The following is a 26,696-nucleotide window of genomic DNA, read 5'->3' on the forward strand; positions in this document are numbered from 1 at the left end:
AGTTCCCAGGGATATGCACAGTGTCTTCTAAACTACCATCAGAGCCTGTCACAGTCCTTACGAGGCACTCAATAAATACTTTAATTCGATGAACATTTATTGAGTACTTACCACTTGCAAGTACTGCACAAGATATTTACTAATTGATTTTTTCTGAGGCAGAATTTCTTGGTATAAATAAAATAAAACAAGTGGCATTTGCACTCAGATTTTGGTAATTGTAAAATGCACTTGCCTGGAGGCTGTGACCCTTCTCCCTTCCCTTTTCAACATTGGCATGTAAACTCCTTGTTCCTATCGAAAGACTCAGTCAGTCCTAGAACATCTTGTCACAGCACGTACTGCAGTTCTTAGGAAACAAGTTGTTTTATTTAATGAAGTGTTTAGCGTTTCAGAGTTCTACTTTGTCCTTAAGAGCAGACATTTACTAAATAGTCCATTAGTTGCCTGAAAGAGTGAATGCTTCTTTTTCTATTCTAGACCAGTGATTTACTGCCATGAGCTATCTGGCATTATAACCATCATTGTTCTTTTCTTAATAATTAAAATCAGGAAGTGACTGCCATGAATGTAAGACTTGGCTTTAATCCTCCTTAGGAGTTATTGTTGGTTACCCACTACAGCAGGAAGAATATAATCAACCTACCATTTGAGGCCATTTGCTTCAGTGCGAGGTTGTCTTTTGCCTTGTGAATTGAGTCTGATGCTGTGCTGTGACTGTTTTGTTCTCAAATTCTTTTGCTTCCTTTTTCTCCGGCTTTATCCCCCTGCTCTCATTGATAACTGATTCAGCAGGCTGTTCAGTGGGCACCAACGCCTTGCTGGCATCTGCCCCATCCCTTTTCTGTTGTGGCAGACATACGGTTTCGTGGCATCGACCACGCCCCCTACACACACATACACGCACACACAGATTCAGGGACAGGACATGATTGGCTTACATCAATTAAATTATCATATTATGTTGGCCATGGTGATTAGTTCATGGGAGGGCGTGCGATGTAATTTAGCCGAATAAGTATGGAGCCGGCCAGAGGACAAAGATTATACAGCAGAGAGAGAGACAGATCGAAGAGGACAGTAGTGAAACCAAGTTTCCATGGACCCATCTTTACTGAAACAGATAGCTTGTACTTCCTTTCTGGTGGCAGCCTTGAATTGAACCCACATTTCACTCCTAATCCCCTTTTCTGTTTCATTGGATTCCAACTCTGGATTCCAGTCATCTAACATGCATGGCCCGACCTCCTCAAAATGTGGCCAGTGCTTGACCAATGGAAGGAGTCAGTTATCTAGTTGACTAAGACTTTCTTAGACATAGGAATTTACCATACAACATATGATAATTTTATCTTGTAATAGTGAGTCTTTCAATTGTATGCTCCAAAATGGTTGCCTTGTTCTAAATATATATGCAAACTCTGAGGAAAGAAAATGTTGAAGATAAGGCCAGTTCTGGAATTGGTGTTCAGGGTTGTTATTCCTTCCACTGTAAGCCAAAAGTCATGTATTTATAAATGGTGAGTGATTAGCTCTGGAACCTGAAAGGTGTAATTTTCAGCAAATTATATTTAGTGTCTTTCACCTTGTATTGATCTCTGAGGGAGAAGTCATTTCCACTTATAAGATGCAGTCAAATGCAATGCCTTTGGTACAACAGGTATTCTCCAGTGCTCTCCAAATAGCATGAGAGGAGAGAGTTTCACCGGGCCATATGAGAGAGTTACAGTCGTTATGAGGAAGCTTTTCTTCCTGGGAAGAGGCTTAAGAAGTGGATTGGGTTACTCAAGGATGTGGAGGAACATATCCACTCACATCTTTAAAAATAGAATCAACAGATTCTTAATGGTTGGATATGGTTAATTGGGGAGTTGCTTAAAGACACTAGAAAATAGACTCTTTGGATGTTTGAGGTTTAACACAGAAAAGCCTATCCTTAGTTTCATGTCTAAACACTCAAGTGAACCTTGAGTTTACAGAACGAGTAACACTGTAAACGCAGAAGCAAAAATGCACGCCATCTTGAAGGTATGGGCTTTTCCTCTTTGCTCCCAAACAATCATTCCACAGAACTTGTTGGCCTCCGATATTCTGGTGTGTAGCTGATGCTAAAATAGGTCAGCTTTGGTTGAAATCTGACAGCTACGTGGCACATAGATTTTGCTCTCACTTTGACCATTTTTTGAAACCTTGTTGGATGTACTCCCATGTGGTCAGAGGATATTTATGGTTTGCTCAATAATCTTAGAACGCTTCATTTAGAAGCAACAGGTACATGTAATGACTCACCCAGTCTCGTTGATTATCTTTCTGATTCCAATTTAGAATGCAGTGCTTTCTCTTCTTTCTATGTCCACTGACTTGTTAGAAATCTTACTTCTTGCTTCTGTTACTGCTGTAGTGTCCTATTTGGTTTCCTTGACCTCTAGTCTTACTCTTGTCCATAGAGTTGTCATAGAAATCCCCTCCGTTTTCTTATTTCCAGCTTAAAATACCACAGTCATTCCCCCGTAGTGTGCATGGTCTCACGTCTGAACTTCTTACCAGGACACAGAAATGTCTTCATGATCTGGATCCAGCCAACTTTTGCATCAACCTGATGCAACTCTTGCACACACTTGAGGTTCCCATAATGTGTCACATTACTCTCATCCTCCCTGCTTCTGTACCTGTTGTTCTTGATACCTGGAACAGCACGCTCCCTCCCTTTTATTCTTCCTTGTTAACATTTCCCCGTCCTTCCAGATTCAGCCCAGCCATCGCCTCCTCCCAGACCTCTCAGAGTAAGTTAGATGCACCTTGTGCTAATTGTCAGTCTCCAGATCTCCCGGAGGGCTAAAGCTGTGTCTTGATATTTTTCTTAGTGCCTGGCACAGGTCCTTGAGAAAGGTTTGCGAAATGAATGGATGAGTGAGTGAGGTTGATATTGTGCTTTGCATTTTAATTTAGGGAAGAAGTCAATGAGTCACGCTCATTATACATAGTCCTGAGAAGTTTGGACTATGGTTGAGCAAAAATGCTGTCCTCAGAAGACCATGGTTGGCCTTGTTTTGCTGATTAAAAATGTAGACTGTACTATACAAAAAGCACAATGCCATGAGTTCTACCATTTAGGCATACGGAGAGAAGACCAGGGCCCCAGAGCTTGTCCCACCTATATAGAAGGGTACCTAGATTGATACAAAGTTCCTACGCACCCAAGAGTCTGGGAAAGGTAGGTGAGGGCTGCAAATGCAGACAGCAGCATTCTTGATCAATGTGTCCTAATGTATCCCGACTAGAATCTCCTCTGTGAAATGTAAAAGTTTCAGTGAAGGGGTATTTCAAGAGTGGATCCACTAACATTTAAAATTTGCAGTTGAGGGGCGCCTGGGTGGCTCAGTCGGTTAAGCATCCGACTTCGGCTCAGGTCATGATCTCACGGTCCGTGGGTTCGAGCCCCGCGTCGGGCTCTGTGCTGACAGCTCAGAACCTGGAGCCTGTTTCAGATTCTGTGTCTCCCTCTTTCTCTGACCCTCCCCTGTTCATGCTCTCTCTCTCTCTGTCTCAAAAATAAATAAATGTTAAAAAAAAAATAAAAAAATAAAATTTGCAGTTGAAATGGAATCTAATAATAATCCTTAATGTGTATTAATAAGTGTGATAAATAAGAGCTTGAGGTAATGTTATAACTTAACCCCCATGACCCAAAGGTATAGGAACTATTATTATACCTATTTTACAGATTGGGAAGCTGAGGCCCAGAGACATTTAATAATTTAGGTAACTTTCCAAAGTCATACCTTTACTGGTGGTGGAGTTAGGATTTGAAATGATATGATCAGACATCAGGGACTTGTACTTTTAATTAATCACCTCTCTTAAGCTTAGCTACCAGGGAAAGCAACATGTGCACATTCTCAGTTCTTTTTATTGATACCGTGTCAACAAAAGCATATGAGGTTTTAACTATATAAACAAGCTAGCAAGATATGAAGCATCAAATATTTAAAACTAAGAATCTGGAATATAAGTAAATATGCAGAGAAAATATAATTCTTCTGTCTGTGCAAGACAGAGGTTATTAGTTGCAAGGTAATGACGAAAAAACTGAGATCAGAGAGAGGTGTGCTGAGTTGTCCAAGGTCATAGAGTAACTGAGGTGGGATTTGAACAGAAGAGCCGTCTTACTCAGAAATCTTCACGGGGCCCCCACTGTTGGGCACTGGTAAGGCTCTCACTTAAACTCGTCACAAAAATATAGAGCAGCGATAAACTTACTGCCAGAAATCCTGCTTATTACTTACCAATGACCAGAAGATGAGATTGAGTCGATGATTTTTGCTACCCAAAGCCAACTGTTCTGGTATTAAAATGAGCTAAGAACCACCGTGAGGTACCACTGCATACCCATTAGGGTGACTATTATCAAAAAGACAGAAAATACAAAGGGTGGGCAAGGATATGGATAAATTAGAACACTCCTGTGTGGTTGGTGAGGATGTATATGTGCAGCCACCAGAGAAAACAAGCTGGTAGTTCTTTAAAGAATTAAAAATAGAATTACCGTATGATCTAGAATTTCAGTTCCACGCATATGCCCAGAAGAACTGAAATCAGGGACTCAAATCAGGGACCCATGTCCCTAGCAGCATTATTCCCAATGGCTAAGGCCCCATCAGCAGATGAATGGATAAACAAAATCTGGTACATATATACAATGGAATATTATTTATTCTTAAAACGGAAGGAAATTTGACACATGCTGCAACATGGATGAACCTTGAGAATGTTAAGTGAGATAAACTAGGCATAAAAGGACAAATACTGTATAATTCTACTTACACGAGGTACCTAGAGCAGTCAGATTCATAGACAGTTGAATGGTGGTTGCCAGGGGCTACGGGTGGGGAGAATGAGGAGTTGTTTCATGGGTACAGAGTTTCAGTTTTGCAAATGAGCAGAGTTCTGGAGATGGATGGTTGGTGATGGTTGTGGAACATACATGTATTAGTGTCACGGAACTACACATCTCAGTATGATTATGATGGTAAATTTCAGGTTAGAAGTATTATATAATAATTAAAAATAACTTTAAAAACTGAGCTAGCTGGATGTATCAGTTGAGGTCCAATCAGCAACCCAGATGCCATTCTACTCTTTCGCATGGAAGGGATTGTGCTGGAATTGGTCACATATGGCAGCCAGGGGATGTTGAGGGCACCAGAGGCTAGCCAGAGCAAGAGGTTGGTCCCATCCCTAGAGCTGGAAGCCCATGGGGAAGGAGGATGTGTTACCTAATCCCAGAATCTGGGGTTATACAGTGGGAATGGGAGCCACAGAGGGTACTAGTACCCAACCAGACAGCTGGGCTGTTGCTGGACACAGGCAAGGCAGACAGATGGACGAAATACCCCAGTGTCTCCCCTCCTTGCACCCTCTTGTTTTCTACCCGTGCATCCCATGGACTTAAACCAACCAGAGACAAGTTAGCAAGGGAGCCCAGAAGTGTAGTTCCCCGTGACACAGAGCAGAGCAGGAGACGCAACTAATGCAGTGAGGAACAGGTTTGAGAGCAAGCTGGCAAAACACCAGCACATGGGGTCATGCAAGATTTCTTTCTTTGCCATTTAAAAAGCTCTCCAATTCCTGTAAAGACTTTAAAAAATCTCTCTACATTGACTTTCAGACATTACAATGCTCGGTGATACTGGTTAATCCCAATTAAATTAATTTACCTTCTACAGGTTAGACACATTCAAAAAGAGTCTATGGAGAAATATATTTGAACAGAGGTTCGGCTTTGGGCATCATTCATTGCTTCAGAGACTGTCTTGTGGCAGACCAACTGAAACTCATCCTGAGCTAAATGTCATTCTGTGCAATAAATATTAAAATATATTTATAAAATTTATAAATATATAACTATGAACATTCACAAACACATGACACAGATTGTGTGTGTGTGTATATATATATATATATATATATATATATATACGCACACATATATATGTATATATATACGCACAGACACATATATATGTCTGTAATGTGTGAGCACTGATGGCATAAAACTCCTACTATCCCTTTAAATGCACTGCCTTCTTCCTTCACTCTCCCAAATGTAGGATTGAGTTCCATTTCCTTGCAACTTCTACACCCGGCAGTGTACTTGGAATATAATGCTGATAACAATCGTAAATTGTACATTTTTTTGTTGATTTGTCTATTTCTGCAAATACCTATACATTGCTTGAGAGCAAAGACAGAAGATATGTGAACATATATGTGTATGTGTATACATATTATTCATACATATTTTTGCGTGTGTGTTCTATTGTATCTGTATCACTAATAATTAACAACAACCCATGCAGGACCAGTTACATCGTAGGTACTCGATAAATGTTTTTGCAAGAATGAATCTGCTACCTGATGACAGAGAGCCGACAGGTTAGAAGAAATGGGTGTGGGGCCACGGGAACAGGAGGAGTAAAAGCCGCAGGTGAGCCGTTCAGCGATGGTGACTGGGTCGATGGTGCTGATCATGTAAGTATGAAGAATCAAGCGAGGCTTGACTTCAATAAAGTGAATTAGGCTTTTGAAAAATTTGAATAGACAATCAGAACTGTGGAGCTGGTTTCAGAAGAGATGTCAGGACTCGGAGGTAAAGAATTGAGAATCATAGGGGCGCCTGGGTGGCGCAGTCGGTTGAGCGTCCGACTTCAGCTCAGGTCACAATCTCGCGATCCGTGAGTTCGAGCCCCGCGTCGGGCTCTGGGCTGATGGCTCAGAGCCTGGAGCCTGCTTCCGATTCTGTATCTCCCTCTCTCTCTGCCCCTCCCCCGTTCATGCTCTGTCTCTCTCCGTCCCCAAAATAAAGAAACGTTAAAAAAAATAAAAAAAAAAAAAAAAAAAGAATTGAAAGTCATCTTTATAGTAGAGGAACCACGCTGTGGCAGCTTGTTTTGTCCAGAGATGGCTGCGACAGTGTTTCCTCCTGGCCTCCATCCTCTTCTGGTACCTTCCTATTTCCCCATTGAGAGGTGGAGTCTACGTTACCTCCCCTTGAACATGGACTCTGTGTTTGCCTCAACGGACGGCATAGCAGAAATGACACTGTGCGACTAAGTCATAAAAATGCCTTGCACTTCTGCCTCCCTGTATTAGGTTCTTTGCTTTTGGAAACCAGCCACCATGCTGTGAAGAAGCCCAAGTGGCCATTGGTGAGGCCCAGGTGGAGGGAACGGAGGCCCTGAGCTCCCAGACAACGGCCAGCACCAGCCTGCCAGCCCCGTGAGTGGAGCCTCCAGCCCCAGCTAAGCTGCCCCGGCTGGGGCCCCACGGAGCAGAGGCATGCCATATCCACCGAGCTCTATCTGTACTGTAGATGCGTGTGCCACATAGACGATGATGATTGTTTCAGGCCTTGGGTTCTGGGGAGGTACATTATACACCCGCAGCTGACCTTTCGGTGGTGAAAGGATCGTGCAATTTGAGTCAGCCATGCCTGCGTTAAAATCTCTGCTTCTGCTACCACCAGGGTTGTGGCTTTAGGCACGTTACCCAGACGGGCAGAACCTCTGTTTCTTTGTGCAATAGATAGGATTAGTAATGGCTGCCCCAGAGAGCTGTTAAGATCATTAAAGAGATGCCATAGGTAAACGTCTAATGCTGGGCTTCATCTCTCTGGTGATGGTGAGCACTATTCCCCGGGATGAGCAAGCTGAAGTTCTGTGAAGAAAGAGTATTCGTGGAGTAGAACAGGTCATTTGGAAACAGATAGGAAAAGAAAAGTTAAAGAGACAGTAGGGAATAGTCAGAGGGTGAGGAGGCAATCGAGGCTCAGTAGCTTTTTGAGAAGGTTGGGGTGAAATATGAGACCGAAGGCCAGCTGAGATCAACAGCTGGAAAGGTATTGATTTCAGCAGTGGGGAGGTGACTAGTGACACATAACATGGCAGTGTCGACAGAGCACAGCCTGGAAGCCTGCATGCCGAGGAAGTAGTAAGAGGAAGCAAAAGTTGGTAGTCACTTGCACCTTAATTTCTAAGCATGTACATGATATTCTTAAAGAACCCGAGAATACTATTCTATGAAAAAGGCATATAACACCCATTCAAATTTCAATTTCCCCACTAGAGTGGTCCTTTTCTCTAGAAATACATTCAGGTGAATCTTAGAACTCATCACCACACTCTGTTGGTTTTCCCTAGGAGCTCATTTATTATATTTATGGCTGTCTCTGTGGCTTGTTTCCTGTTTCCTGCTTACATTTAGATTCTTGGTTTTCCAAAATGTCTTGCCTAATTTTTACTATAGTTGTACGTGTTGCTTCTACGCTGCTTCCAAAATGAAAAACACGGTGTGCAAATAAGGACATAATGACCAGGAGACCAATGGCCATATCTAGAAATAGATCTGCTATTTAATAGATGAAAATGAGAACATATTGTTACAAACGCCAGAGGGTTTCCCACTCTCACTTGATTATTGGATGCTCTCTGTGTGCTCTTAACTGGTCAGAAAATATCTACTCTTGTTATCTCAGATCTTGGAGCTGAAAGGAAGGATAGGTCCCTCAATTAATAAAAAAGGAAATGAAGGCTGAGACAACGTACTGCAAAGTTAATGGTTATTTACTTTCCTGTGGTAATTCAGTGAATTTGAAACACGTGACCACAGTAAGTCCATGATGGAAACCTACTTTCCAAATGGCCTATTCTTGTTTTACTTTCTTGAAGACTAAATTTTCCCAGATGAGATGTAAAGTTGTTTCTAAGCCTTCACATAAAAGGTCTTTAATACTCATTCTCAAACATTTATTTAGTCCCACCATGTGCAAGGCACTGCATGAGGTGGGTCTTCTAAAATACACTATACAAGGGAATGAAAGATAATATATGGTTTAAAAAGACACATCATGAAAATGTAATATTTATTAGGCTCTTGTAAGATAAAAGGCACTTGCTAGAGCACCACCTCTGCAAGCTTTACACCTCTATAAAATGTCTGGTTTGCTCAGTTGATTCTAGCATGATGCTAATGAGAGCCAGGTCAGGAGTTTAATTCTTGACAGTTTTGTACGAGGAATGTTAATTCTGACCAACCACATCTAAGACCCAACAAATCAGTTCTACAATTGAGGGGAGTGTGATTGGTAGAGCTGGTCATCGCCTGGTGACCACACGGGATCGATGAGTGGATATGATCGATGGGAGGAAATGGAGCTGTTCAGGGTGGGCTCCCAGAATTCCCACCCACCACAGGAGGCACCATGCCGTGAGGAGGGTTGGAACCTGGGACTTGGGACTAATATTGACGCAGAATTTGTTTGGGGGGGCTTACCACTTCTTCCCTACTTTTGATGTTTCTTTCCATATGTAGGGAATCCAGGACGCTCCTGGTGTGTCCTCTTTTAGTCTCTGTCTTAGGTGTCTTAACTGCCCAATGAATTTGGGAAAAATGAACTGAGCTTACAGGCCTCTCTTCCTTGTACCTTCTGGGAGCTAGCCGCCTGCAGGGTGCATGCAAAGAAAGCTTGCAATAGCCCCAGAAGGCTGTGACTGAGTGGATCTGTCTGCCTGATCCGGGAGTTCAAAAATAGGAAGACCATTTGCCTACAGATGCAAGCTACATACTCCAAGCTGCTCTTTATCGGTAACAAAGGTGACCTTTTGGCACCAGTCGAGTCTAGAACGAACTCAGCATAGCCGGCATTCTATCTTAGATGTAGGAAGCCACATAGGCGCTCACACTTTGCAGAGCTGCTCCAATATTGCCAGAGCAGATATGGCACTGCCCTTAAAACTGCAATGTTCTGGAATATTTTCAGGTGACCCAGAAACGAAAGTTCAGAATCCTGGAAATCCTATATCTGTAAACTACACCTATAACTTTAGCCAAGAAACATGGGTGCGTTTGAATAAGCAAAGAGTAGGGGAATCCTCCAAATGTTGCCTAGAACAATGGTTAGAGGTTGTTGGCTTTAATCAGCTGCGTTGTTAGGCGTGGGATATCAGCAAAGTGGTACAAACGTAGAACCGGGTTTGGCCTTTGTAGCCCATCAGGGGCAAGGGAGTAAACATTTTCTTTTTCTTTCATGGTTACTCTGCCCCCTCCCTTCTGAGGTAGACTGATGTGGACTTTTAAAGAACTTGCCCTCACTTTCTGAAGGAAAGGAGTCTGGTTGAGGGGATCTGAAGATGCCTGCGTGAGAGTCAAAACGAGTTCCGAATGGCCTCTGAGTTGGCGGCCAACCTCCTGAAATCATATTGTCTGAAGTCCCTTGGAGTTTCTTTTCTGAGGACAACAAGGGCAGTCTATTTATTGGTTTCAGTTGCTATGAAGTGACCGTCCTCAGAAGTGAGGCTGTTGCCCTTAGCTACACATTTCTTTGTGGGCATAATCTTGTGTCACACAGTACCAAATCAGCAGCCGGGCAAGGCAGAGACCCTGATGAAATATGAATACAGCGATGATGAAATATTTTTCCTAGTGTTAGCCTCCTTTTATGAAATAGGTTGTGGCCAATTCAGCTTGGAAATGACACATGACCTTTTCAAAGGCAAGGGCTGACTTTAACACTGTCCTCTTCCCTCTCAAGTAGGGATTTGCTTTTCTATTCTGAGATGTGTCAGTTAAAGTGATGTCCCCCGAATAATCTCTTTCCTCATCATCTGCTCCTCAGGGGGTTTTGTGGGGAAGGCTGCAGGGGCATGACGTAGGGAGCGCCAGGCAGCACTAACGTGATGGTGTTTGCTGCTTGTTATTTTCATCCCGGAGAAGGGAACACTCAGGCTACTGGTGCTGGTCTTTAGAACCTGAGCATTTTGATTTCATATTCTCCTCCCTCCCCCTCCCCTCACCCCTGCCCTCCTGTCCTGTCCCATTCCACAGCTTAGGTACTTACATTCAGGGTAACTGTTGAGTACATTTCTACTTTGAATTTCATTTGCTATCTTCTGGCACCTAAGCTCCTTGACCCCTCCTTTGTTTTGTATCTCATCTTCCATTTCGAGAGGAATCTTCAAGTCTTATATTTATTTCCAACAGAGATCCAGTCTTAATTTATGCAGCTTTCCACTATGCACCAATAAGATGCTGGGGGAAAGGGTGTCTTCATGGGTCTTCTACCCAGAATCTATTTGCACTCTTTTGTCTCTTTTTCTTAAGGCAGCTCCAATTGCACCCCATGTATGCTGGTGTTTGAAAAGGCTGTAAAATTAAAGCTACGTAGTTATAAATACTATGAAAAAGGTTTTGACAACTTTTGGTGGCATTTAATTCAAGTTAAACTCCCCTCATTCAAAATAGTAAGCATAATGTTACCTATTATGTAAATGAGGTGGCAAGGCAGATGTTTTTCCTCCTGATGTACTCACTGGGGATTAATACATACAAAAACTGAGCAGGAGGGGCCTGTGTTCAACCTGGGAGTTTGAACAAGGGTTGAGCAACAGGAAGGATGCTTACTCCAGAGCTGCTCTGTTCAACAGGGGAGCCAATAACCGCACGACACTATTTACATTTAAATCAATTAAAATTAAATAAAATTAAAATGAAAAGTTTCCCTGTCTTAGCCATCCATAATTCATATGCTCGATTAGCCACATGTGGCTGGCGGCTACTTACCGAAGAGCCCAGATACAAAACATTTCCATCACTTCACAAAAGTTCTATTGGACAGTGCCGCTAATCACAGAAGTTATTAAAACAGAGCCAGGATGCTTGTGGATTCCTCCTCTCAGTTGGAACTTTATCTGTAAGGGTTCTACAAACTTCTTGCAACGGGTGTAGATCCGTAAAGAGCCGAGAGACAAATAAAGGAGTTGGGATCAGGTTGCTGCTGTGGATCTCAACTTTAAATGTGCAACCTATCACCCGGGGATCTTAAAGTGTAGATACTGAGTAGGTCTGGGGTGGGGCTAGAGAGTGGGCATTTATATCTGGCTGCGGCTGGTATGGGGATTGCGCCTGGAGAATCACGGATTTATAGCACTGATTTCCAGTCTTGGCTAGCTATCATAATTACCTGGGTAGGTTTAAAAACTACTGGTGCCTAGCTCTCACCCCCAAAGATTCAGGTCGAATTTGTCTGGGGTGTGTGTGTGTGTGTGTGTGTGTGTGTGTGTGTGTATAGCCTGGGCATCACAGATTTAAAAAATCCCCAAGTGATGATTCTCCAAGTGATTGAAATTTAACAACCATTGATGGTGATAAAGCAAGTCTGTCAGATTTGAGGACCTGAAGCATTGGCTTTACCTGGAAGTCTGTAGAAATGAAGATTCTCTGGCCCAAATCCTGTCCTGCTGAGTCATAACCTGTATTTTCCACAGCTTTCCCCAGGTGATAGATACCATGTACCTTAAAGGTGAGAACTACTGTATTGGATAACCTTTTAAAGTAATAATTTATTGATCCACATGTATGTTCTTTAAAGAAATTCTTTAAAGTAACAAGTTCTTTTAGTTCCTAAAAAATACTGGGGCATATAATTTAGTCTACCGTTATACCAAATTACTGAAGCTTTATTAAATGATCATTTTATAGGCTCAAACGTGGTGGTTTCCGCTTCCACTGTAACAGAAGGAAATCAATAATCCTGTCAGAGGAGGGGAAACTGTGGACTTTCAAATCTCAAACAGAAGGTCAAAAATAACCAAAGCTTTTAAGGAACTAATTTTACATGTTTGCATAAAATTTGTCATTCAAGATAAAATGCTATTCCCTTTTTAGGTTAGTGTTGTTTTTAAAAATATTTTTTTAATGTTTATTTTTGAGAGAGCGAGCGAGAGCGAGCATGAGTGGTGGAGGGGCAGAGGGGGAGACACAGAATCCAAAGCAGGCCCCAGGCTCCAAGCTGTCAGCACAGAGCCTGATGCAGGCCTTGAACTCGTGAATCGCGAGATCATGACCTGACCAGAAGTCAGACACTTAACAGACTAAGCAACCCAGGCACCCCAGGTTAGCGTTTTCTGATGTGAGAAAATTATATACTTCTAATCCACTTACCAGTACACAACATTGTTACATTCTTAATTTGTGTACCTTCTCATTATGCAGCACTAAGATCCTGGGAGGGGAGGGCAGGAAGGGACAATAATGTTTTGACAAAAAAAAAAAAAAAAAAAAAAAAAAGTTTCTATGATTGTGTTTTCCTAATAAGTCTCTTCCAGTAGTATTTTAGGAGAACAGTGCCAAAGATAATTATAATGTAGAAGGGCCAACTATGTGATGTATTACAGCTTTTCCAATTGCATGTGGTAGGAATCCCGTGGGGATCTTGTCAAAATGCAGACTATGATGTAGCAGATCTGGGGTGGGGCCTGAGACTGTACTTCTAACAATACCGGTGTTGAGATGCTGCAGGGCCACTGATCACATTTTGAGTAGCAAACGATTAGATGGTTCTTTCAGGACACCTTTTTGTAAACTCTCATTTCAATGACTCAAAACATCAAATGGTCTGGTATAAACAGTAAGAGGGGTGATTTTGTTGGCAGTCCTGATTTGCTAATTTGAATCATCTAAAAGAGAGACATCAAAAGGTCAAAATTATTCATAGATCCATCACTATCGGGAAGCTAATCGGGAATGAAGTCATTTAAGGCAAAAGCAAAATAGTACCACAAATACCTCAGATGACTACTAGGGCAAAATTTTCGAAATGTTGCAAGCTGTCTGCATGCTTGAAGTAGCAATTTACATGCATAATTAGGTGCAATCAACAGTTTTGAAATGTAATATATTTTCTGAGCCCATATTTACTTATGACAGATGCAAAAAAAATATCTGTGTCCCCCCAAAAAATAGAAGGGCAGAGAAAGAAAAATATTTGCATTTAACAGTGGGACTCTTTGCAAGCACATACCTAAATTTAGAACAGATTTAGTGGAAGTATTGTATCTTTATTTTGATTTAATCTTCATTTAAGCCTTGAAAGAAGTTCACAAATACATTCGAAAGTGACAAGCATGTAAGCATAATAACTTACCGGTCGGCTCTTCCAGATCCTGTTGGGCCTGACACGTACTTTTTACTTCTACACTGGAAGGAAAATCTGACAAATTCAAAACTTTATTGCACAGAACACCACACCGACTTTCTTCCTGCCTTCAGAAGGGACTTCATTCTTTGAAGATACCAAATACCTCTGAGAATAATTTATATAAACAGATTAAACTGACGATTTCTTCTTCCTAAATCAAGGTCCTCAGATGAGTGTCACGGTGAATTTCTATCACCTTACTATTTTCAGCATAACAGGTAATGATTGTGGAGTGCTCACTGTGCACTAAGGCACTCTGCTAAGGACTTTACACAGATCATCTAATTTACCATTGTAAAAATACTAGAAGAATTGATTTATAACAATATTCTGGGGAGGAGATGGAGAGTAAGGACTTCTTTGGAGGCACATAGCTCTCTAGATTTTTGGCTGGTATATTACTGCCTAAAGGGTCATATGTCCTTTAGAAGTACAGTGGATTTCATACCAATGCAGGCTCATTTTATTTTTCACAAGTTCCCAAATTCGAAAATGAGCTTGAAATCCAGTTTTCAGAAACTCTGAAGAAAAGCAAATCAGTAAGTCAGTCCCCAAACTTTTTCTTTCCAAAAGCATGCTCGCGTTGCAATATCCAGATTGGCTGTCTACACCGATTAAATTAAAGTGGCAATTAATTTCGGTCACATTTACAGGCAGGGTCTGAGATTAAGAGATTGCATTGAAGGATAGGACCTAATGACGTGTCCTTGCGTAACTGCATGTATTGAGACAGTGTGTCTTGATATGGAAAAGTGTTTAAGTTAGTGCAAAGCAGTCACGAACAATGCAATTTTCTAGTTTCATTAGGTAAGCGTTATCTGCGATGCATTATATGTTATGGGGGGGGGGGAAGCCACCCTCTGCTAAGAAATGCATGAATAGTTCATTTATCTGCTGATCCATTTGGGGGCATTATGGAACTCAAAGCCCAGAACAATGGGCTCTATTTAATATTAAACAGGTTCTTAATAACCTGCTATTTCTCTCCACAGCTGCTGGAGGGTCCCCTCCTGGAAGCGCAGAGTTGCAGGAGCAGTTCCCGTGAAGTTGTAAGCTACTCCCCAGGACCAAGCGGCGTTAAATTTAGAAGTCATGCTGATCACCTGACTGTCGGCGAGCCCCGATTTAAGAAATTCCAAGTCTACCCTTGTCACCTCTATCTGTCTATATTTGCAGACGCAGCTCGCCGCCCGGCCTGGGGTCACCACCACCCGAACCTCCTGGAGACCTGCCCTGCGGAGGACGCCCTTCCAGCACCGGAGGGCTCGCCACTTGGGAGCGGCGGCGCCCAGTTGGCGCCCACCCCGGGACACACTGCAGTCAATGCCTGGCAGCGACTTCTCGCTTCGCCCTCAGCCTCCCCCATCGACCCTCTCTGGCCGACCTTTACGCCCAACTCGGGCGCGCTGCGAGCCTCGCGTCCTCGCCGTCCACGCGGGGCCCCACCCCTTCCCGGTTCCTGCCCGCGATCGGGTCGGAGGCGAGGGTAGGTCGATCTCCTGCCCGGAGCCGGCCGCCGGCTCCGCTTCTTCACTCCAGTTCTCCGGCGCTGAGCTGTGCGGCGCGGAGCCGGCGGCGGCGGAGCCGACCGAGGCGCGGGAGCCCGGGGACACACTCACGCACGCTCCGGAGGGCTGACCCCGGAGACGCGCGCGGCGCGGCGCGGGGGGCGGGGCGGGGCGGGGGAGAGCGGGCCGGCGTGGAGGTGGGGGTCGCCCGGCCTTGGGGGTGGGCGCGCCGGCCCCCGGCCCTCCGCGTGCTCGCCTCCTGCCAGTCCTCGCCGCCACCACCTGGCGCAGGTCGGAAACCCCTCCTTGCCTTGGCTCCTCGGCGCCGGGGCGAGGGCAAAGGTGAGGGGTCGGCGCTTGGTCGGCGGGCGGGGATGGTAGGGCTCACGCGCACCTGGCCGTCCCCATTCCTGTCCGTTTCGCCCGGCCGTTCTTCCAGTAACTTTGTTCCGAAGGTTGGAGGGGAGGGGAGACGCCGAGGGGCCCCAGGAGAGGCTGCAAAGCACCGCGAATCTGGAGGCCCGACTGGAGAGCAAGTCCCCGGGCGGCCCCGGGGCTGGGCGCGCGGCTGGGAGGCGTCGCCGCCGCCGCCGCCGCCGCCGCCGCCACCGCCGCCGCCGGGATGCGCTCTGCTTAGCGGGGCTGCCGGGGGCGCCCGAAGGCCACCGCTCCAAGGACACGCGGCCCCCCGCGCCCCGCGCGCCCCGGCCCAGACGCCGCCAGCGCCGGAGCCGAGCGGGCGAGCGGAGCCGCGGGGAGCGCGGGCGAAGGGCGGCAGGAGGGAGGGCGCGCGGGAGGCGGCCCCTCCTCGGCGAGCCATGCGTGCCACGGGCAGCTGAGGAGCCGCCGGGCGCCGCTGCCAAGTCCCCGCTCCGCTTTTGTCTTGCCCTCCAGTGAATGGGAAGATGGAGATGGATGTTGAGGGAGTTTCTCCGCGCCCGGAGCCCATCCCCCGCTCCCAGGGGGCTGGCGGAGCCTGCCAGGCGCCGCCACAGCCGCCCCAGCCCCAGCCCCAGCCCCCGCCGCAGCCGCCGCAGCAACAGCAGCAGCAGCAGCAGCAGCAGCAGCAGCAGCAGCAGCAGCAGCAGCTGGCTCAGGATGAAGTGCCCGGCGAGACTGCTGGCGTGGAGGACAGCGACGATCCCGAGGCGAGACCCAACAGCGAGAAAGGAGAGAGCAAGGTAGGTCCACAGTGTTGGAGCTGTGACACCTTTTGGACAAAACCGAGGATCTCTCGTAGTGGCTGTCACTTTAACCCCTCCGCTCCCCCCACCCCTTCCCTCGTTTGTGTGGCGGTGGGGGTTGCAGAGGTGGGGAAGGCGTGAGATCGAGGGGAGTCGGCGGGAGAGAGTGACTTTCCGAACTGGAAGGCGTGTGCCGGAGCCTGTCCTGGTTTCCGTATTCAGAGGTGTGTGCAGGGAAAAGTCTTCTGGTACTTGCGGTGTGATGCCCGGGGTAGAGCAGGGCACTCGGGGAGAGCCGTGTGGGGAGACCTCTGGTTGCCCACACAGTCTGACCAAGGCTTCTTGAGATGATGTAGGTCAAGGGGAAGCGTGTCTTCAGGAGCTGCCAAGTGGCTTCTGAGACTCCTTGGAGGGAGGTGACATCAAGCTTAAGATGGCAACAATGGGAGCAAAGTTTGGCTCCTTTGCAGAATGGAGAGCACTGCCTAACCCAGCTCTAAAGTCGAGGCCCTCCTCCTCCGCGGGCCCCCTCCTCGCTAGGAGGGCCGGGACCAGGTGCCTGGCAGCAGAGGAGCCCTGGAAATCTTTTGCAGCCCTGCTGTGTCATTGTAGACCAGGGGATAGCTACTTCTTACTGTGGCCCGGGGAGTTCTTCAAGTAATTGGATTCCAGTAAGAAATGGCTCAGATGCCATCATTCTCTGGTGCTGATGTTTCTTCTGGAGAAAATCGGAAAGTGAAGGAAACGGCATAGAAAACAACGCTCTGGTAATATGATTGGAGTGTATTTATTACAGCTTTGTCTCTGAGCCTATTTTTCCATTCACGCTTGGAGTTCTGTTTTGTGCAATGGAAGCTAGTGTTGTTTAGTTGTATCTGTGTCAAGCGTACACGTGTGGTTGTGAATACATTTGGAAACTGCCTGCTAATGTTGGGGAAGAGTTGGTGCAACAAATGAGAATAGTGGAACCAAAGAAGGGTCTGTCCGAATACTTTCTTACTTTGCATCACTTAAGGAAGCTACAACAAAATAGCTACTTGGGCTGGTTAGAAGAGAATTGCATGCGTTGAGTGCTTCCGTGAGTGCTCCTCCTACAAGATTACCTTGGTTTCTGTTGGACCTTTCCGAAGGTACTAGTGGATTAAACAAATACCCGAAACACACTGGGATCATGTGGAGTGTTGCTGTTCTGTATTTGGAGACAAGCTCACTTAACAAGTTGGTATTTGCAAATGTTCCAGATTGCCTTGCATTTTGAAACTGAGGTAAGGATTGACATTGTTGTTTATCTGCCCAAATCAGTATTGTAATTTAAATGGCAGTCGACCATGGAACTTGGAATCTGGGCGCACACCAGACCCAATTGGAGTGCCTTACGAATGCATACAGCATTTACATTGTAAAAACTATGATGAATTTTAATAGTCCACTATCCTCTGCTTTCCAGTGGCTCTTGATTTCATGAATATTTAATTCTGTCATGACTGCATATTTACTACTTTAAATGACTGTGTGCGCTCAGTTTTATGAAATAACCATAACCGAGCATTGTATTATCGAGTCAAACTTAAAGTCTCTTTTGCAGAATAGGTGTGGGGAATAATTAAAATACACAGCCGGTGCTGCCGTTTCCGTATTGTTGGTTCATATGCCCTGAGCATGAGAAATTCCTGCCATCAGCAAAAATCTGTGCTTATTTGTTTCCCTTTGATGCACCATGCAGACTGTCTAATGTTCTACCGTTTGTGAGGAATAAGGAAGGCAACGCACTACAGAATTACAGCAGGTGAAGACAGGCCTGAAAGCGGGTTGATTACATATCGTTAATTAGCATGTTCAGTTAATTGAGTATTCCACTGATGTGATTTGCTTTAGGTTTGTCTGCAATTTCTTGAGGTGGAAACAAGATACTACTTTTTTCCCTCCAGGTGTTTGCCTTAAAAAAAATTGTGTTGCATCCTTCTCTTAAGCCAGAAATCAGCTGTTTTAACCCTTCGTTTGCCTCTGGCGCTCTCCCACTGGTTCTTCTGAGTTTGAGGTGTTTCAGACTTTAATAACTCTTTTTGTCTTTGATGGATGCTAAGGCAAGTTATCAACTGATTTTTCTTAGCAAATCCTGGTTTCATTAGTGGGAGGGCCTTTGGATGTCTGACCAAGTTATTCTACTAAAATATAAATGGAAGACAAAGTGGGATAAAATGGAATGTGGTTTTACCAAGCTGCTTGGGGTGAAGCGGGGGTGAAGCGGGGATATTCGCGTGATAGGATTTAAACACAGTAACGTACAAATATAATGCGGTGAACTATTGTGGTTTTTTTCACTTGTGAAAGTGATAAAATATGAATTTTGAATACTCTACTTTATCTTAAATCCTCCTCTAAGCAAGGGTACTGTAAATAGAATCTCAGTGGATATGACTCCTCTCTCCCTCAAATGAAGTGTCCAGGGAGTAATGGCATTTTTTTTCTCTTTTTCAGTTTCTGATTTGGGGCCATGATTTACTTTCTCATGAATTTACCCCAGTTGTCTTATTGGAGAAGAAATCAGAGCTTAGTGCCAGATCAGCTTGTCTCCTGAATTGCGAGTTTATGCTTATACGTCCTCAGAAAGTCTCTGAAATAGGAGGAAAGGTTAGAAAACTGCATCAGTCAAAGGATTTTTTACACCAGAGTTTCATGATGTGACTGGCACTCTCTGTTCCTAGAATAACAATGCCTGATCCCTCTCTACCAACTACTCTTTGGAGAAATGTTTTAAAGCAGCTACATGCTATGTATGCTTTGATTCCATGAATTGGAGTAGACCCTCAATCGACCATTTATTTCTCCTCTGTGCTTTCACGCAGGTTTATGTTAAACCTTTACAAAACAGTTTCCTTTTCTTGCAATGACATCCAAAGACAATGTGGTCTCTCCCTCTTGGGGACCTAGTGAGGTATTTTCTCACCCGTTATCTCAAGCACTTAGTCGTCGTGTCAGAATAGAGTTTCTGTAAACTGTACAAACCTCTTTTCTTCTGGTCTTGCAGATGATGATGAAATGGTCATGCCCTTGAGTAAGAGACCTTCCCATCCTCGAAAGAGTTCCCGACCCTGGATCTGATCATCCCCAAAAGTTTCTTGCAGAGTTCTCTGTAGGCCTAAGATATCCCATTAAGAAATGTGCCTTTTAAGACCCCTCTGAAGTGCTTTGCTTATGCCGAGTGGCTCTTGGATAGGAATTTCTGAAACTTTCTTTGGAAAAGTTAAAAAAAGAAAAAGTTCCTTGTGTTGAGGACCAGCACCTAGTAACTCACTCCATTTGTGTTATGTAGTTACTGGTACAGATGTGTGAATTCTTCGCCTGATCCCAGATGAGTGATGTAAATGATTCTTTCTTGTCTGCTTTAGCTTCATCTCATTCATGTATTCTCAGCTTTTCTCCCCTCGTCTTCCCGCCGTTCTCTCACACACAGACACGCATACCATTTACCGTGAAGCATATATTTATGGCCCAGATGCGAGGTATCATGATCAAGCGCTCTTTTTTGTTAAGTTCTCATTAAAGCTTTGGTTTGCAGAATATGTTTATTCTTGTGGTTTTGGACTAGAGAGACTCTGTGCTGCTGCCACCAATGATACTTCATTGATGAGCATGACTCAAGATTCTCATTTCAACTGCATTTCATCAGTGATGCTGTCTAAATCATCAGTCTTACAGAGGATGTGATGTTTATTTATTTTTGAGAGAGAGACAGAGTGTGAGTGGGGGGGGGACAGAGAGAGACAGACAGACAGACAGACAGAATCTGAAGCAGGCTCCAGGTTCTGAGCTGTCAGCACAGAGCCGGATGCGGGGCTCGAACTCATGAACCGCGAGGTCATAACCTGAGCCGAAGTCAGACGCTCAACCGACTGAGCCACCCAGGCGCCCCATTTTTTAAAGCCTTTAGTTTTGAAATAACTTCAGATTTATAGAAGAGTTGCAAACATAAGACAGAGAGTTCCCATATACCTCTTACCCAGCTTCCCCTCACGTTAACCTCCTTCTTAATCATGCTCTGTGTATCCCAATGAAGAAATTAACATTGATACAGTACTTAAGCTAAACTTGTCCAGTCAACTTTTGTTGAGTGAACGTGCCAGCATATTGATGTTCTTCATTTTATCCTTTTAATATTTTCTTTACACCTGAAAGGTGTTTGAGAGAGTATTTAAGAGCCAGGTTTAATTGGGGTTAACTATCCTCCCTTTTCTTCTGGTGGGCTGGAGCAGCTTGCAAAATACAAAGGTTGAGGTCCCCAGAGCTGTGCATTCTGAGGCAGTGAGCCCTATGGGAGTTACACCTTGGCAAAGCTCTTGAGTGCTGTTAACTTATGGGGAGTGAGAGTCTTCTTTTTTTATTTTATCCTGAAAAACATTCCTGTGCCAGGTAAGATAGGGTTTGTCAGTACACAGAGGACAGCATAGTCTCAAGTGGCAAGTAGAGGAGAAAAGGCAATTGATAAAATTAAGACAGTTCACTTTGATGCCTAACCCCTTGGGTGTTTGTTTCTGGCGTGAAAAATAATGGAAGCCCTTTCATTTTTGTGTTGTATTAGCCGGGTGAACTCTGATTTCCAGCACAGAAGTGGAAACTTGCCCACATTAGGAAGGATGTCATTGTGATCAAGTGTGTTGGCTTTCTGATTAAGAGAGAAATCAGAAAGACCTGCATTTGCTCTTGGCTCTTTTATTGCTCTTGACCTCAGTGAGATCCTGACCTTTCCAAATCTCAGTATGTTCATCTGTAAAATAGGCATAATTAATTTTGTATGGCTTGAATGAGATAAGCTGTATACAGTTTGTAATTCAGTGCTTCATAGGTACTGACTGCTTGGTAATTGTGATTATTATTGTGATTATTATTGTTATTATTGTTCGTATTCTGATCCAGGGTTCTGAAAAGGAGAATGAGTTGGGGCTCCAAGTTCAACTAGAATTTTCAGTTTCGTAGAGGGTTGTGGGGCTGGAAATGATACAGGTATACTATTTTGGAATCAAAACAAGTTGGTGCTCATTAACCTGATTTTACCCTGGGGAGCCTTGAGGTCCTTTTCTGGTGGGCAGGAGGTTAGGAGAGAATTATCCTTAATCTTGACTTGTCAGTGGACCTCTCCTCACTTATCAGGAAAGCGAGGGAGGACCTGCATAGAAGGCCCCCACATCCCAGTCCAAGCCCCAGGGGTACACGCAATAATAAAATAAAATAAAATAATAAATAATAAGTAATTAATAAATAATAAGACAATAATAAAGCAAATGAATTGCCCTGCTTTTACACATTTATGGCTTCTTAGGAGAAGTAGGTGGCAAATTTTAAGACTTAAAAAAATGATTGAGCTAAAAAGTTGTATTTTTTAGGCCTCTCTGTTTGCAAGCAACAGAAACTGACTTTAATTTGAGCAAAAATGCATTTTATTGTAAGGTTGTAAGGTAATCGCAGAATCAAAGGAGAAATGATACACCTGGTTTTGAGAAACACTAAAGCCAGGGAATCTCAGAAGATCTATGTAGTAGAAGGTGATGAACGGTTTCTCAAGGGCACTGACACAAGAGGAATAAATTCCAGTCATCTTTTTGCCTTTCTGTCACTCTGCTCAAGGGCCAGAGTCCATGGCAAGGTTATCTAATTGACCTTGCTTGGACCAGGTAGCTGCGTCTTGGTCAGGGAAGTAGTGGGCATTACATTGCATGTTCTTGCGGTTTGTATTCTTTGGAAGGGGTACAGTTCAGGGTGGGGTGGGGGTGGGGAATCAAGGTGCTGTCGCCAGCTCAGGGAGACTGGGTATCAGGGGCAAAACACCTGGTATAACTCCCCTCCTGGAGAGGACAAGAAGGCAGTGGGAGGAGAGGGGGACAGAGGGGGAGGTATTAAGGGAGGGAGAGAAAAGAAAAAAGAGAAATGGAGGCAAAGAGAAGAGATGAGAACCAGATGGGCAGATACAGAGGCAGAAAAATACACAAGAACTTGGAATTTTTTTTTTTTTAGCATTTATTTCCTACCATTTGAAAACCGAGAATACAGAGGAAAGTTAAGTATTCTATTGCTTGTGTATAGGTTAGTTTCCCCACTTATAAAATGAAATTAGTGACACATTTCACATCTGCTGAACAGATAATCTCAGGATGAATGTGATGGGGCTCTGATGTTTTAAAATATGGATCTTCCATGGAACTCATGTCCATTAGAATGAAATACATTAACATTTTTTGTGTCTGCCCCTAAATTAAAGCAAGTTGGTTTCCTGCTCCGAGCCCTAATGCATTTTCTTTGACTTTGGAATCTACATGTCAGGATATTTCTGTTTTTACATTGGACGTGACCTCCTACAGAGGGAGTCCTATAGGAGGAGGCACCATTTTCCTCATTTTTGGATGGCTGATGTTGGGGGTGAGCTGTTCATTCCTGTTCACACTCTCTTCCAGCACCATGCCTGGCACTTAGTGAGTGGGCCCTCAGTAAATAGCAGTTTACATCGAATGGTGCCTGGATGTGTCAGTCAACACTCGTTATACACCTCCTAGATGCTGGGATTACAGAATTGAAAGAGAAACCCACAGTGTCATGGAGGAGGCACACTTATGCGCAGATCATGATGCTGCATGTAGGACATGAGGACCATCAGAGAGATGAGAACATAAGGAAATTCTTTACAAGTGGGGCCACTTCACACACTTTTTTGCAGCAAAGTGTTGACCTGTCTAACGCACTGGAAGTAGCCAGATGAAATGAGACCGGGCAATATGGAGATACTAGCTAATAAACGAATCCCCTATTCTTGGTTTGCTCTCCCGATAATCAAAAGTTCAAGTCAAGCCCCATTCGCAAAACCAGTGGCAGAGTTGACCCTGTCCATCCTCCCATGCTTCGTCCTCCATCCGTTTCCCAGGATTGCATCCTCCTTCCCGGGTTAGACCCCTTGTATTTTACAATCTATTTGCTTTTAAAAGTAAGATTTCCTGGCATAATTTGCAGGTAGTAAAACTCACCCTTTAAAAAAACTTTTGTTTTTTTGTAACATTTATTCATTTTTAAGACACAGGGAGAGACAGAGCATGGTGGGGGAGGGCAGAGAGGGAGACACAGAATCCGAAGCAGGCTCCAGGCTCTGAGCTGTCAGCACAGAGCCGGACGCGGGGCTCAAACCCACGAACCGTGAGACCATGACCTGAGCCGAAGTCGGATGCTTAACCAACCCAGCCACCCAGGAGCCCCAAAACTCACCCTTTCTAAGTGTACAGTTCAGTGAGTTTTGACAGTTGTGAATACTTGTGTAAAGGCTACTTCAAACAGGATGTGGAACCTTTCCATCACCTCCAGAGACTTCTGTTGTGTCCCCCTGCAGACAGTTCCCTCACTCCACCCCAGCCTTTTCCAAAATTTCAAATACATAAAGTCCAATATTCTACAGTCTTTTGCACCAGACTTCTTTGCTTAACAAAGTGTATTTGGTAGTCACTCGCTTTGACCTTTGTACCAGTAGGTTCCTTTTTCTCACTGCCTAGCATTTCATTGTGTAGAAACACCACACATTGTGTATCCATTCACCTGTTGATGGATATTTGGGTTGTTTACAGATTTCGGGCTTTTATTAAGAAACAGTTTTTCGTGGACATACATTTTCATTTGTCTTGGGCAAACTCCTAGGAATGGGACTGCTGGATTGTAGGATAAGTGTATTCAGTTTTATAAGAAGCTGCCAGCGTGTTTTCAAATATAGCAAATGTACCGATCCAGCGTGCATTCCTGCTGTCAGTGCCTGAGAATTCCAGTTGCTCCCTAACATTGTCAACACTTGGTATTGTCAACATTTTAAATTTTAGTCATTCTAGTAGGTACGTAATGATACTTTGCTGTGGCCTTAATTTGTGCTTCCCTAATGACAAGTGATATTGAACATCTTATGTGCCTGTTGCCATCCATCTGTATTTTTCTTTGGGGAAAAGTCTGTTCAAATTTTTGACGGGTTTTAAAAAAAATTGGGTTGGTTGTATTCTTATTATTGATACAGCCTATTATTGTCACATAGGTTTAGAGTTCAGAAACCCTGGTGGAAGTTTGAGGAGATTACAAAGAAAGGAAATTTTGAGTTTCCTTTCTTGGGGGTTTTTGGCGAACTAACATTTATGGGGTGTTTTTCATGTGCCAGTCATGGAGTGAGGTAGATTCACATTGGGTGATCTCATTTTATGCTCCACGGTAATCCTGTGAAATAACTATTATTAGTCCTGAGGTCACACAGGTAGTATATGGCAGAGGAAGAATTTAAATTTAAGTCTGGCGGACTCTTTCTCTTTCCACTTCATCAGATGTGACTCCAGGCCTGTTCTCCACAATTTACTGGTTAGGTTCCCAGCCCAGACTGCTTTCTCTGCTCTGGGTGTTTTAAAAGCAGCCCTTAGGTGAAATAACACTGCTGGCATTGACATGCAAATCAGGACATTGAGCTTAAGGCAAAAAGAGTGCTCCCAGTTTTATTTCAGTCCTGAAAAAACCCTATCCACTTCATAAGGTAGAAAGGTGAGAATTCTCCAGAGAAGTAGAAGGTTTGAGGTATGCATTTACATTTTAGTACCCAAAGATGTCCATCTCACTCAGCTAAATTGTGGTGCTGTGGTTACCCACAGGGCTAGGGTAGGACTAACCTCTGGGAGTCAGATCCCCGCTCAGACCCCAGTTTTGACCCTGCAAGCTCTGAGGACTTGGGGCAAACCACATGAACACTGGTTTGAATCCTCTTATCGGTTAAGGTGATTGGTAAGTCCCTAGTTATTACCACATCTGAGTGTTATGAGGATTGAATTGCCTGGAGAGTGACCACGCATTCGCTCCCAGGACAGTTGGTCACTCTGATTACAGGACACATGTATGAGTTGGTGGACCATTGCAGACTCTCGGGATATGAGAGCTGTCACTGTTGAAAGTGCTTTGGGGCATTCAATCCATGAAGTCTGAAAATGACTCATTCTATTTCAGAACTAATGAGGCCCCGTGAATGATTCCAGGTTCTCCAGATTGACTTAAAAAATAGTTGAAAACAAGACTCTGCATTTGAATTGGACGAATGTCATAACTTTTCTGAATAAGTGGCTATAGAACTTTCCAAAGCAGCTCTTTATGGCCTCCCACTCTGAAGTAAGTGTGTTTTAGGAAGTTGCTGAGAAGGTCTCCCTGGCTAGAGAAGAAGAGGCTCTTTGGGGGGGCGGGGGGGTGTGCCTTCACCGGCAGGACAAAAACCTCAATAAAAATTGTTTTTAAAAACGCATGGTTGGAAACTTCTAGAGGAGAACACAGGCAGTAACTTCTTTGACGTTGACCATAGCAAATTGTTTCTAGATAGGCCTCCTGAGGCAAGGGAACCAAAAGCAAAAATAAACTACTGGTACTACATCAAAATAAAAAGCTTGTGCACAGCAAAGGAAACAAATCAACAAGTCTAAAAGGCAGCCTGTAGAATGGGAGAAGATATTTGCAAATGACATATTCCATAAAGGTTAGGATCCAAAATATATAGAAAACGTATAAAACTCAACACCCCAAAAATGAATAATCCAATTACAAAATGAGCAGAAAACATGAATAGACATTTTTCCAAAGAAGACATAGATAGCTAATAGACACATGAAAAGATGCTCAACATCAGTTATCATGAGGGAAATGCAAATCAGAACTACAGCAAGATAGCGTCTTATACCTGCAAATGGCCCAAATCGAAAACACAAGACACAACAGGTGTTGGTGCGAATGTGGAGATAGGGGAACCCTATTGCACTGTTGGTCAGAATGCAAACTGGTGCAGCTGCTCTGGAAAACAGCATGGAGACTGTTAAAAAGAACTACAATTCTACAATTGTACAACTAGGTATTTACCCAAGGAATACAAAAAATACTCATTGAAAGGAATACATGCATCCTAATGTTTATAGTAGCATTACCTACAATAGACAAATT

At 44.0% G+C, this 26,696-nt stretch overlaps 1 protein-coding gene and 1 long non-coding RNA gene across 9 annotated transcripts in view; both read left to right on the forward strand.

Annotated features, from left to right (window-relative positions):
• Nucleotides 1–15,094: 15,094 nt before the first annotated feature.
• The window catches only part of RBMS3 (RNA binding motif single stranded interacting protein 3), a 1,319,689-nt gene continuing 1,308,087 nt past the window's right edge, over nucleotides 15,095–26,696 (forward strand). For 2 of the 8 annotated variants that reach the window (XM_053903895.1, XM_053903896.1), the window contains exons 1-2: nucleotides 15,095–15,518; nucleotides 16,435–16,721. In XM_053903895.1, the coding sequence (XP_053759870.1) occupies nucleotides 15,356–15,518; nucleotides 16,435–16,721 (450 nt within the window). In that variant the 5' untranslated portion in view covers nucleotides 15,095–15,355. Of the gene's footprint in view, nucleotides 15,519–15,792; nucleotides 15,883–16,434; nucleotides 16,722–26,696 lie in introns of those variants that run through there. The other 6 variants (XM_053903893.1, XM_053903891.1, XM_053903894.1 and 3 more) reach the window with 5 other exon arrangements.
• Nucleotides 16,734–26,696, forward strand: part of LOC128777339 (uncharacterized) — a 160,102-nt gene continuing 150,139 nt past the window's right edge. Inside the window, exon 1 of the long non-coding RNA XR_008422620.1 lies at nucleotides 16,734–17,491. This is a non-coding gene — a long non-coding RNA (uncharacterized LOC128777339). The remainder of the gene's footprint in view (nucleotides 17,492–26,696) is intronic.

Source organism: Panthera pardus, unplaced genomic scaffold (genome assembly GCF_024362965.1).
Source record: "Panthera pardus isolate Hobbes unplaced genomic scaffold, ASM2436296v1 HiC_scaffold_16, whole genome shotgun sequence".
NCBI classification, from domain to species: domain Eukaryota; kingdom Metazoa; phylum Chordata; class Mammalia; order Carnivora; family Felidae; genus Panthera; species Panthera pardus.